Raw genomic sequence first — 12,003 nt, forward strand, 5'->3', positions numbered from 1 at the left:
TACTTTTGTAAACGTAAAATAAGCTAATAATAAACATTGAGACAAAAATGGCCATTCCCTACCGTACGTAGGATAAAATAGGAAAAATACACACATTATAAATCTGTGTGTCATAACGTTCTTAGATAAAACTAGATGCAAACCATAATACAAACGTTATTACCGATACACATAATGACTGCACGCAAATAAGTTTTCCTTCCTGCAAAACAACTTTCAATTTCTTCGTAACGATGAACTTCTAACCAATAAATACCTTCACTATGCGGAAATGATATTATCTTTATCTTTTTTTTTTATGAAAATAATGGACGAGACGAGCAGGACTTACAGCTGATGGTAAGTGATACACCCTGCCCATTACAATGCAGTGCCGCTCAGGATTCTTGAAAAATCACAAAAGTTCTGAGCGGCACTACAACTGTGCTCGTCACCTTGAGACATAAGATGTTAAGTCTCATTTGCCCAGTAATTTCATTAGCTACGGCGACCTTCAGACCGAAACTCAGTAATGCTTACAGATTTACGATTTTCGGCAGATATAGGCGCCGTTGTGGTACCCATAATGTAGCCGCCATGCTGTGCAAAGGAGCCTCCCACTGTACACTTTATGTATAAATATATTATAAGTATATTAATTTAGACGATTACCTGGAAGACACGGCGTGTCTAGTTTACTTTAAAAAAAAATCATTTAGATAATTTATACGTCTAGATAGCGCCCCTTGCTGCTAGACAACCGACGAAAACAGCCCAGGTTTATTACTTTAGTGTGCGTGACAAACAAAGCAAAAAATAAGTACATCTCTAACGGAGAAACAGTATGATAAAAAAGAAAAGCGAATTTATTGATACTGTAACCTTTTGATTTTCAATTCGTAAAGAGTTAGCTCCCACATTAGCTCCTTAGAATTTTGACTATCAGAACACTTATCTTTTTCCCGCAGAGACAACAGAACACCACTTGCTTCTATCCCTACAAACCTCATGCGCTCGCTCTACATTCATTGCTAATATCATATAGGCTCGCCGGTTTCGGGTTCGACCTTTCCTTTTTTCAATACGTCCGCAATTGTATATTTAAATATACAAATTGAATCCAGGGACTTATTTGAAGTCTTTTTGACATCTAAGACATAAAATTTAGCCAAGCGAAAAATAATTTATTGATAGATTTTCGTACATACTTTATTTTTCCGGATGTTTACGAATTAAATGGCGCGTCTTATGCGCAGTTTTTACGTATTCTAGAAAATATAGTAGAATCTGTAAAGTATTTTTTTTAACTAATGATCAAATAATAATAACATATGAATTAGTCATTACATAAAAAAACGAATATAAATTCTTATTAATTAGGTAGTTTATTATTCAGTAAACTATAATAATTTTTACTATGCAATTTTTTATGAAAATAAAAGACGAGACGAGCAGGACGTTCAGCTGTTGGTTATTGATACGCCCTGCCCATTACAATGCAGTGCCGTACAGGATTGTTGAAAAACCCAAACATTCTGAGCCGCACTATAAATGCGCTCGTCACCTTGAGACATAAGCTATCAATTCTCATTTGCCCAGTAATTTCAGTTGAAGAAACATACCTAGTTTTACAAATCATGCGTTATGCGGACGGTTGGGTTAGTTGGTAAGAGCATTGGGACGTAACTTAAGATTAAAGTAATTAGTGAAACGAGTTCAAATCCTGCATTGTCCCTAAATCTAAAAAGTATTTTATTTAAATCTTCATTTACGATCTATCATAAAATCAATTGCAAACTACTTACCATTCAAGCAAAAAGGAAAGTTTCCACTCCAGTAGAGAGAGTTGCGGAAAATGTAATGCACTACCTATTCCACGCAACCACATCACTTCCTGACCACGGTAAAGGCACACGTATCTATGCAATAATCCGATGTAATTAAAAAAATCTAAAATTCAAAATGAGAACGCGGCCAAATTTGACGTTTTCGAAGCTAGATGAGGAGACGGGCGCGATGTTGGACAAGATGTTCGAAAAAAAAGATTGCATGGTCGAGATAAATCCTGGCCGGGTGATTCTACCGGCTGACTATATGACGATAGGTCAAGATATTTTGGATATGGAAGTTCTGGACAGCGATGTTTGGATGTGCTCTTATCCACGTACTGGTATGTACAGATATTTTTTACTGATTTAATGTAAGGATCATTGGGGACCCAGTGTTCTGTTAACGGTTGGATCACTTAGCGTTGCGAAGAAGCGTCGCTTTATTGTGTGTCTTCTACCGCATTTATTTATCATGGGGAGTGTTCCGAAGAGCTGTTTCACCTAATTCCTGCCGCTGAATTCCACATGGGCACGACAAGCCACAAATTAGGATATCATCCCCAGTATCTGGATGTGTGGCGGTCCTCCACAGTGCGGTTTTCAAGGATCTTTCTTCCACGTACTACAAAGCTGTGGAATGAGCTTCCTTGTGCGGTGTTTCCGGGACGATACGATATGGGCACCTTCAAAAAAAGCGCGTACATCTTCCTTAAAGGACATCAACGCTCCTTTGATTCCTCTGCTATTGCAAGAGAATGTGGGCGACGGTGATCACTTAACACCAGGTGATCCGTATGCTCGTTTGTCCTCCTTTTTCCATAGCATTTCGTTAGAAAATTAATTCAAACTCTGTCTGTATTATATTGCAACTAACCACCGAATATAGGTAACGACTACATAAATATTTTGCTTTTCGAAGTTTAGTACGTACTGGTATGAACAGAGCTTTTTTGATAAAGGCCGGCAACGCTCCTGTGATTCCTCTGGTGTTACGGGAGATTGTGGGTGACGGTGATCACTTAATAACAGGTGACCCGTACGCTCGTTTGTCCTCCTATACCATAAAAAAAAAACCTTTTTTGACATAAAAATATATACTTAAAGAAATATTACTATATTTATTAACTAGGTTATATATACATACTAGCTAGTCTAAAATAATAAATTGAGAGCAAGTTTTTTGTTCGGTTATACTGCGAAAACTACTGAACAGATCGCAATAATACTTTTACCATACTTCATGTATAATATGCAGCGTATTTCGGAGAATGCTTTAGTATATGATATGTTGGTGATTACTTAACCGGAATCTATATTTTTTTGACGTAGCAATCCCTACTAATATTATAAATAATAATAATTATATTATATTTTTTGCAAAAAAATACATAGTACTTATACAATGGTGTTTAAATATTATAATAATGAGCTTACATGTTTTGCTAGTATTATTCCTAGCATGCAAATATTTAACTACAATCAATATCAGAATTTCGTTTCAAAATTTCCTTAACACTATAAAAATTATAAGCATTTAGCCAACTATATAGCTTATTATTAAGTAATCTAGAATTTAAATTTTTAATGTGCGAGTAAGTTAGTTTGTTACGCCTAAACCACCAAACCGATTTTGATAAAATTTAGTTCAGAGATAGACTAGAGCTTCAAAAAGGACAAGGCTACCTTTTATTGTAAAAAAGTAATAGGAGGTGTTGAAATAGGGGATAGCAGTTTGTATGGAAATTCGTCATTATCGTAGATAAACCCATGAATTATTGTATTTAGGCACTTGATAAGAAATAATTTATAAACATTTGAAACTTTGACCTACATAGGGACGAAATATGATAATAAAGTTCACAGGGAAATACTATTAAAGAGACTTTCCACAATGACAAGGGATATGCGCTGTATCATAGAATGTGTATGTGTTTTATTTGAAAAGTATCCTAAAAAAAAATTGCCCAATGTAACTATTCAGCGCCAACGGAGTCGCGAGTAAAAGCTATTACAGTCGATATAAATGATTCAGTCAAACTGAGATGAGTGGTACTTAATTTATATATACCAAAACAAACAAAATGTACACCGGCTCAGCTAGTAAGTAAATATATACGTATTTAAAATTATCTATAATAAATAATATTTAAAACTAGATGTGAATTATTGAGTCGTTGCGGAAAGTAACCTGCGGCATTTTCATTAAGTCGCGTAGTTATTTAATATTTTAAATTATCTCTTAAACAAAAAATAAATAAAATTTAAACACCTTAAAAAAGCAATGAAATAAGATAACATCCTGTAAAAAATAATTTGATGACGACTTAATAATTATTACGCAATTTTTATTTTCCGCTCTTTTCGCCATTTGCCAACGCCATAAATATCAGCCTCCAGTGTGATTTTAGAGAAAAAAGAGGACAAATCGTACGTTCACGGTGTAAGAATACCACTAACCACTATGCATACTTTCTTGTAATTACAGGATTGTTGTCAATCTTATAGTATGTAAGAGTTTTTTAGTGTAATGTCCTTTTGTCCTGTTGCTCGTAACAAAACGTGAAAATGATCGAAGCGACCGTATTATTGTTATATAAATGTGATGCGTATTCTCGTTACAAGATCGAACGGCAATTGAAGGATTGTTGGGTGAAGCCTATTCTGCAATATATTGACGTTTGGTGGAGTTGACAGCCATAGATAACACTTTTAATAGTATTAGATAGATTTAAGATTTGGTAAAACTGCTTTGATCCAGTTAACTTTCTAAATGTTAGGAGAATACAAATCTAGAGCATAACGAGGGTAGGATAGGAACTTAACGTCAATGATTTTGAAATTACTAGAATAGCACCGCCGAAAACACTGCGCAAGGAAACTCTATCGACAGTTCGCTTGTATCTGGACAAACACATTCGTACGTGCGATAGTGAAATTCAGAATAAGGAATTAAGCGGTTTTGCAGAACACTCCGTTTGTAAAATGGGGTTAAGACACAATGAAGCGAAATTTTAACGCAACGCCATAATATCCACCTGTTCCCAAGATACAAGATCCTGTTTTGCACCAGACCAGAGATGAGACCAATACTCCATATGAGGCTGGATCTGAATTGTTAGTCCCCCAGTTTCGTCAAAGCGGGGGCGTGCATACTATACAGGCAATTAGGCAGGGGCGTGCATGTCAAATAGGCAACTAGGCAGTGCTTACTTCATTATGAACTTAGATAAATATAGCACTAATGTTAACGTTAATTTAGTTTAATTTGGTTCCGTTATTTAGTACCAAACTTCTATTGAATACCCAATCATAAAATTTTTCCTTACGATAGATACTATATTTAGTACCTAGCGTAGCAATACGGTGAGCAATCTTTGCTTATTTCAAAGATAAAATACGACTAGTTAGACCTACACTGCCTACCTTGCTAGAAAACAAATGCATACGCCTGCAATTAGGCAATTCCTACCTAACTACTACTAGTGTTAAAGTTTATTTAATTCCGTTATTATACAGGTTGGACCAAAAGTCCAAACTTGTATAACCAAAATTCTATTGAAAACCCACTTTGAAGTTCAAACCAATTTCGCTAGGTAAGGTGTTTTTTGGTGCCTCTCCATACATTTTTGATATTATAATAGACGCATATATGCACACTAAGAAATATTCTAGAAATAATGATAATCATAATGTTAGCAAAAGGAATAATCATGAACTTGTTATTCATACTATTTGGTTATATCGAGTTATTAAGTCTTTTGTATTGAGCAAATTATATATCTACATTTACAAGAGGACTCCATAAAATCAACAAAACACACGTTCTGCAAAATTTATAACAACTTCAGTGTGGTAAAGGTAGCATATATCACTTTCTAATTATTAATGATACCACACCATGGGAAAGGAGCGACCGCCCCCAAATAGTCTGTAAATAAATAAATGTTACTTTAATATAATTCTTTTTTTAATCTTTTCAGCTCCGAATAATATATCTTTTTCAATAGTGAAGCTAATTAATAAATGATTTTAAAATTATAATTTGTACAAAAATATTTGAGTATGATTCTAATATGCGTATGAATTACATTATATTGGCAACTAGTAATAATTTTATTTTCGTTTGGACTTGTTTTAGGATCCACATGGGCTCAAGAAATGGTTTGGTTGGTTGGTCACGATTTGGACTACGAAGGTGCGAAGTCTTTGCAACAAGTACGTTTTATTGACGTTTCACCTCTAACTTCTTTGTTTTAAATAAATGCTGATTTTTTATGGAGGAAAGGATAAACGAGCGTACAGGTCAACTGATTTTAAGTGATCACCGCCGCCCACTTTCTCTTAAAACACCAGAGGAATAACAGGAGCGTTACCGGCCTTATAAAAAAGTGTGCGTGCTTTGTTTGAGGGTACCCATGTTGTATCATCATGGAAACACCACATGTGGAAGCTCATTTCACAGCTTGGTTGGACGTCGAAGAAAGTTATTTGAAACCGCATTGTGTAGGAACGCCGCACATCCAGATGGTGGGGATGGTTTGTGGCGTGCGAAGGTGGAGTTCGGTGGCAGGAATCAGGCCAAACAGCTCTTCAGAACACTCCCCGTGATAAATGCGGCAGCATTCAATTTTACTCATACTTTTATAATCCAAGCAATATGGAGTTTTTATAGTAGAACTGAAAGACACTTAAAGAGAATAGACCGTAGATATAAACTATTACTTTGAACTTTTTACGTGGCGTCCATGACGTGATAAAAATTAACCAATCACATCGCTTCCCGCGTAAAAAGAATGATGGAATTACTACTAAGTTCTATCATATTTATTGTGATGTGTAGAGTGGTGTTAATAGAAGAAGCAATAACTCTCTTGATTTGGTGGCATTATACACAATAACGTCATATGTTTCAATATTTATATTTATTAAGTAAACTATTTTAATTGTACTCACCGGCATAGGTAATGTTACAGTGAGCTTTGGTTTGAGCTAAACTGTTCGATTTTTACATTTATAACCGAACAATTCGGTATTTTTGTCAATTTCCGTCTCACAGAGCTCACTTGAGCGCTGCGCAGTTTAAAAGAAAATCTTAGTGGCTGAGTTATTACACGCTTTTTATTAGCTTCACCTGTATGTATGTTTGTAACCGACTAATTCGTAGATTTATCGTGGACCGATGAGAATATTATATTAATTTGATAAAATTATTCCACTTTTCAATTTGCAAAATCAAATTTTTGTTAACTTATATAATTTTTTCATCTATCGTCGATAAGGCAGGAATTAATGTTCATTTTAAATTTCAACCATTATCTTTTCAACCTAAGCGTGTTTTTTTTAGTTTTTTATACTATTTTTATTATTGGTCTATTCTCTCTAAATCTCTTTGGTAGTACATATTCAACCTGAGAGCAATAACAAGTTAAAATAATGCAAATTTTACTTGCATTCAAATAAAAGTGAGGCGGCCTCACCACTCCTAATCACGTGAGCCTCCTTGACCGTTTGCCTCCTCTTATATAAAAAAACATTAATTAATTATTGTATTCGGAAATTGTACGAATTTATACCGAATTTGTAAGACTGAGGCCTTGTCTCACCGTATAGTTAAATGAGAATTTAAAAATGATGTTTTATCATTTCTTGTATCACTTCTGTCACAGATTCGTTGCCCTCTAGTAGAGCTGTCATGTATTATGGTGGATGGTCATGCTGAATGGCACGACGAATCTGTCAAGGGTACGTCTGTAGACCTCGTGAAGTACCGTCTACCACATCCTAGATATATTCGGAGTCATCTACCTTGGGATCTGCTGCCGATTGATATCGTTAATGAAGATGGCATGGCAAAGCCTAAGGTAAGCATCTGAATTTCCTCTTCTATAAATTTTACCAGTTTTCTATCATATGTCTTCAAACAATTCATTCGTTTTTACACCGTTTCAGTCTCTTAAACAGCTCATACCATCAACTAATCTAAAGACCTGTTATTTCTTTTAGTGTTGCTATGTTTTATAATATAAAGGCTACGTCGGCAAGTGTGTTAACATCAACACAGACAGCTCTGTCCGCCATAGCCTCAAACAGAACGGCCTTTAGACTTGTAGGCAACTGCTGGAATATAATACTTTCGGAGATATAAACAGTTACACTTCGATGGGTCGTAGGACATGCGGGGATCGTAGGCAATTAAAGCGCTGACGAATTTGCAAGATGTGGTGCCAAAATCACTCAATTTGCCCCTGAACACTTCTGTGGAGGAGTCTTGTTAAATCAACCCTTATTACATCATGTTTACAAGAGAATAGTAAACTTTGGAATACTCCCTTTGGAAAAATAAACCCGAAGTAAAGTTATTACAAATTAAAAAAAATTGTCTTTTATCTTACCGTTGTCACTACAGATACTCTAATTGCGTCTTATTCGTTTTGCGAAAGAATTTGTAATAGTAACAAAGATTTGCTTGCAAAATTTTAAAAATAAAATGAAAAAACCAAATGAGGCTATTAATAATATAGCCTCCGATGATGATCTTAAGGAGTTGAAATTCTCTGATTTCTTGAAAAGTATTGACGTATTGACCCAATAAAAACTTAAAAAAATCTTGTAATTCGTAAACATATTTTTGAAATAATATTCATTGGTTCTATTTTATAGGAATACGGAAATCTCACTTTTATAAAGTATTCAATATATTATTATTATTATTAATGTTTTTTCATCATTGACATTTACGGCCGTTTTCAATAACCTATCTATCCTTAATTTAACTTACTAGAGGTAGACAAATCTATCCTTTTACGCTTACTACATTTCAATAACCTATTGACAGACAGCATTTGACTATATATATAATATATATATAACTATATTGGACATAACTATGGATAATATCTTGTCATTAAACAGTGACAGTAATGTATCCGTAAAAGATACGGTATTGAGAACGGCCGTTAGTGGACGAACTTAAGGCGTTTTGTTTGTATCCAGGTAATTTATACATCGCGGAACCCAAAAGACATGGTAGTTTCATATTATCACTACTGTACATTGGTGCATGGTCTCAAGGGCAGTTTTGAAGACTTCTGTGACTTGTTCATGAGAGATAGAGCACCATTTGGACCTGTATGGAACCATATTCTAGGTGAGATATTTGTTTTTTTTTATATGTGAAATATCATAATTTTAGTAAATGCAAAGTTTATTTTATAGCAATAGGTTATAATATGTGTGTGATTATTTCCTGACAAATAGCATTCAACACTTTATATTCTAGGCTACATATTTTACTTGTATTTATACCTATCTAATTATTTAAGCATTTGACATACTTTTTTGGAAATTATAAAACAAAGCACCCAAATTGGATCGGGCTTCACTGTGGGCTTAAAGTCGACAAACTGACCATAAAAACGTTTAACCCGTAACTCACTCCTGTAAGGAGTATTACTGCAGTTATTACGTTACGTTTACATTCTAACTAGAAACAAATATAATAAACTTCGTTACTTACTGTGAAAATTACGAAATCCCCTCAAATCGTTCAACTATATATAATTTTTGTAAAAATCAATATTCCAAAAAGTATCATTATCGTTTGTGCAAAATTTTAGTCGATCCCTAGCAGCTTAGGCTCTGTGTCGATGAAACATTCAGAACGTTTTCGAAAGTTTCACGTTTTCAGGGAAACTCACTGAGTTTGACTTAAAAGGCCACGAAACGTATGTTTAGTTAAACGTAAAATTCTGTTAATATTGTCTGGGTTGCAATCTTTTGAAAAAAAATTAACAAATTGTTGTTTTAAAGTGATGTCCCTCACTTCTGGAATTGATTATACAAATTAAAGTAAGCAAAATTTATGAACAATACGGGACTTCAACCCGCATCAACCTTAGAAATGAACAAGACATGCCAAGATTTACGATCCATTTGTCACTCGTACGGTTGGCTCAAATGGTAAGAGCGCCCGGACGGAAAAAATTGTTACAAATTTAATGTTATAGAAAAAAAGTTTTTCTGTAATAGGGAATTCTGGAAACTAAAACCTCAGAAGAGTCTTATCAGGACTAATTTAAAAAGCGAAACCCACAAAAATCCAAACATGATTTTAAAGCTACGGTGCTATTTTCTATAAGGTTCGATATACAATTGAAAATATATATAAACATCCTCGGAATGTAAGTAAGGATACGCACTGACCTCAGCAGTAATGAATGACACACTAAGTTAATATGTATATCTTGTACTTAAGGTTTTTGTCATAATAATAAACTAATAATATGTCTAGAATACGCAGGTCCAACAAAAAGAGAACGTCAAAATGGAGCCTATTGTCTTTAGCGTACACATCACCCCTAAGTAGGTACCCAAGAAGTACGTACGAGTAGATCGTAGTGTGCTATTTATCAATGTGCAACGCGTCCATTGCAGCTGCAAACAGTTTAATCGCACTGATTAAATAATACTTTATTAGCGTAGTACATATTTCTTTACAGGGTTTGAGCAAGTAAACCTTCTGTTTAACTAGCCTACTTACTGCTTTAATCACCTTTTCCTTACGAACACTACGTGGACGGCCAGATCTTTTTCTGTCACAAATAGAGAGGTCTTGTTGTACCCTGTACACAAACAATTGACTAATAACAAGCGGTTGGAGAGTTTTAAAAATTGCATTGGGCTCCATACCAACTTTGTGTAATGCAATCACAGTGATTGGGTCCTCTTTATCACCCCACTCCATTTCAATATCGCAAAATATTATTCAATGTATTGGCGCCAAAATGAGAAAACTCAATGAACAATCATATCAAAATAACCAATTCCAAATTCGAATTCAAATGTAATATTTTAATAATTGTAACAGTATCTATGGCCAGACTAAATATATTCTGTGCTAACATCTAAAATGAAATCTAAAGCCAAAATTAATTATAAATTAGTCATTTGCCACAACCTCATAATACATGAGGTAAGTGCTGAGATGTTTTAAAGTACTTAAATAATTTTTCACAGGTTTTTGGAAAAGGCGTCACGACCCAAATATACTGTTCATAAAGTTTGAGGAGATGAAGCGCGACCTACCAATGGTCGTACGGAAGACAGCCGACTTTCTGGGCAAGATTATGACCGATGAGCAAGTCGATAAGCTTTGTGATCATCTATCATTCCAAAATATGAAACAGAACCGAGCTGTTAACTTGGATGCGATACTAGAAAAGTCTTTCGGCAAAAGCTATTTAGAAGGAACTCCACTGAGATTCATCAGAAAAGGTGAGATTGGAGATTGGAAGAACTATATGTCTGATGATCTTTCTAGAAGATTCGACGATTGGGCTCACTCACATCTGAAGGGGACTGAATTAAGTTTTGAGTAATATTTTAAAGTAAATTCATACAGCTTGTAACTTTTAGTGACACTTTAGATGTATGGTTTATAGAGGACTCCTACAGAAAGCGATATTAATGAATTTAACTAATAAGAAATGGCAAGTGGTTTAAGTGAACGCGAAGGCGAAACGATCATTTCAAAATAAAGCAAGAACCAAATAAATATATATAAAATATTTGAGTCAAATTCTGTACCTAAATTTAAAATACCAGTCTTTTTAAAGGATTTTTAGAAGAAGACCTTAACAAATCATGTTCAATCTTTATCAGATTAATTTAACGGAGAAAGAATAAGGATAAGACTAAATTATTAACCTCTTAACGTAGTATATTATTCGAATTTTGATAATGTAATACATTTGTAGTAAATCTTTAAATCTTGTTGCCGGGAGTTCATAGAAATAAAACAAAATCAATGTATGTCATTAATTTATAAAAATTGCAGATTTCTTATTATTTTTACCAATGCCTTGCGTTTGATAACAGCTGCGTCCCCCATACCACAAAATTGTGCGTTTAGTGATGAGCTATTCCCATTATACAGATTACGATAATAATTAGGCGGCTATTCTCAGACGCATCGTAACCATCTTACCAAACCACGACGAGAAAACAATAGTTGTAATATTTTATTAACTCAAAAATGCTTGTCCAATGCAACATCTATATTCACATATCAGCATATTCACATATTTATTCAATACGAAACAAAATAAATAAATTAAACAATATTGTAAATTCAATGTAGTTTTATTTTCACAATAGTGTACTGACAATAATGTGGTAAATTTCCCACTCTATATCA

At 34.2% G+C, this 12,003-nt stretch overlaps 1 protein-coding gene across 1 annotated transcript; it reads left to right on the forward strand.

The window, feature by feature from the left end:
- Positions 1-1,941: 1,941 nt before the first annotated feature.
- Positions 1,942-11,280, forward strand: LOC126979782 (luciferin sulfotransferase). Its single transcript, XM_050829315.1, has 5 exons — positions 1,942-2,149; positions 5,947-6,023; positions 7,475-7,669; positions 8,802-8,955; positions 10,824-11,280. Exons 1-5 carry the CDS (start codon positions 1,942-1,944, stop codon positions 11,183-11,185), a joined length of 996 nt encoding a protein of 331 aa, XP_050685272.1. The 3' UTR covers positions 11,186-11,280.
- Positions 11,281-12,003: the final 723 nt, after the last annotated feature.

Source organism: Leptidea sinapis, chromosome 4, assembly GCF_905404315.1.
Source record: "Leptidea sinapis chromosome 4, ilLepSina1.1, whole genome shotgun sequence".
NCBI classification, from domain to species: Eukaryota; Metazoa; Arthropoda; class Insecta; order Lepidoptera; family Pieridae; genus Leptidea; species Leptidea sinapis.

Coding starts and splice junctions, on each gene's coding strand:
- LOC126979782 (XM_050829315.1), top strand. CDS start 1,942: ATGAGAACGCGGCCAAATTTGACGTTTTCGAAGCTAGATGAGGAGACG. Junction 2,150..5,946: donor GTGCTCTTATCCACGTACTG/GTATGTACAGAT, acceptor GACTTGTTTTAG/GATCCACATGGGCTCAAGAA. Junction 7,670..8,801: donor ATGGCATGGCAAAGCCTAAG/GTAAGCATCTGA, acceptor GTTTGTATCCAG/GTAATTTATACATCGCGGAA.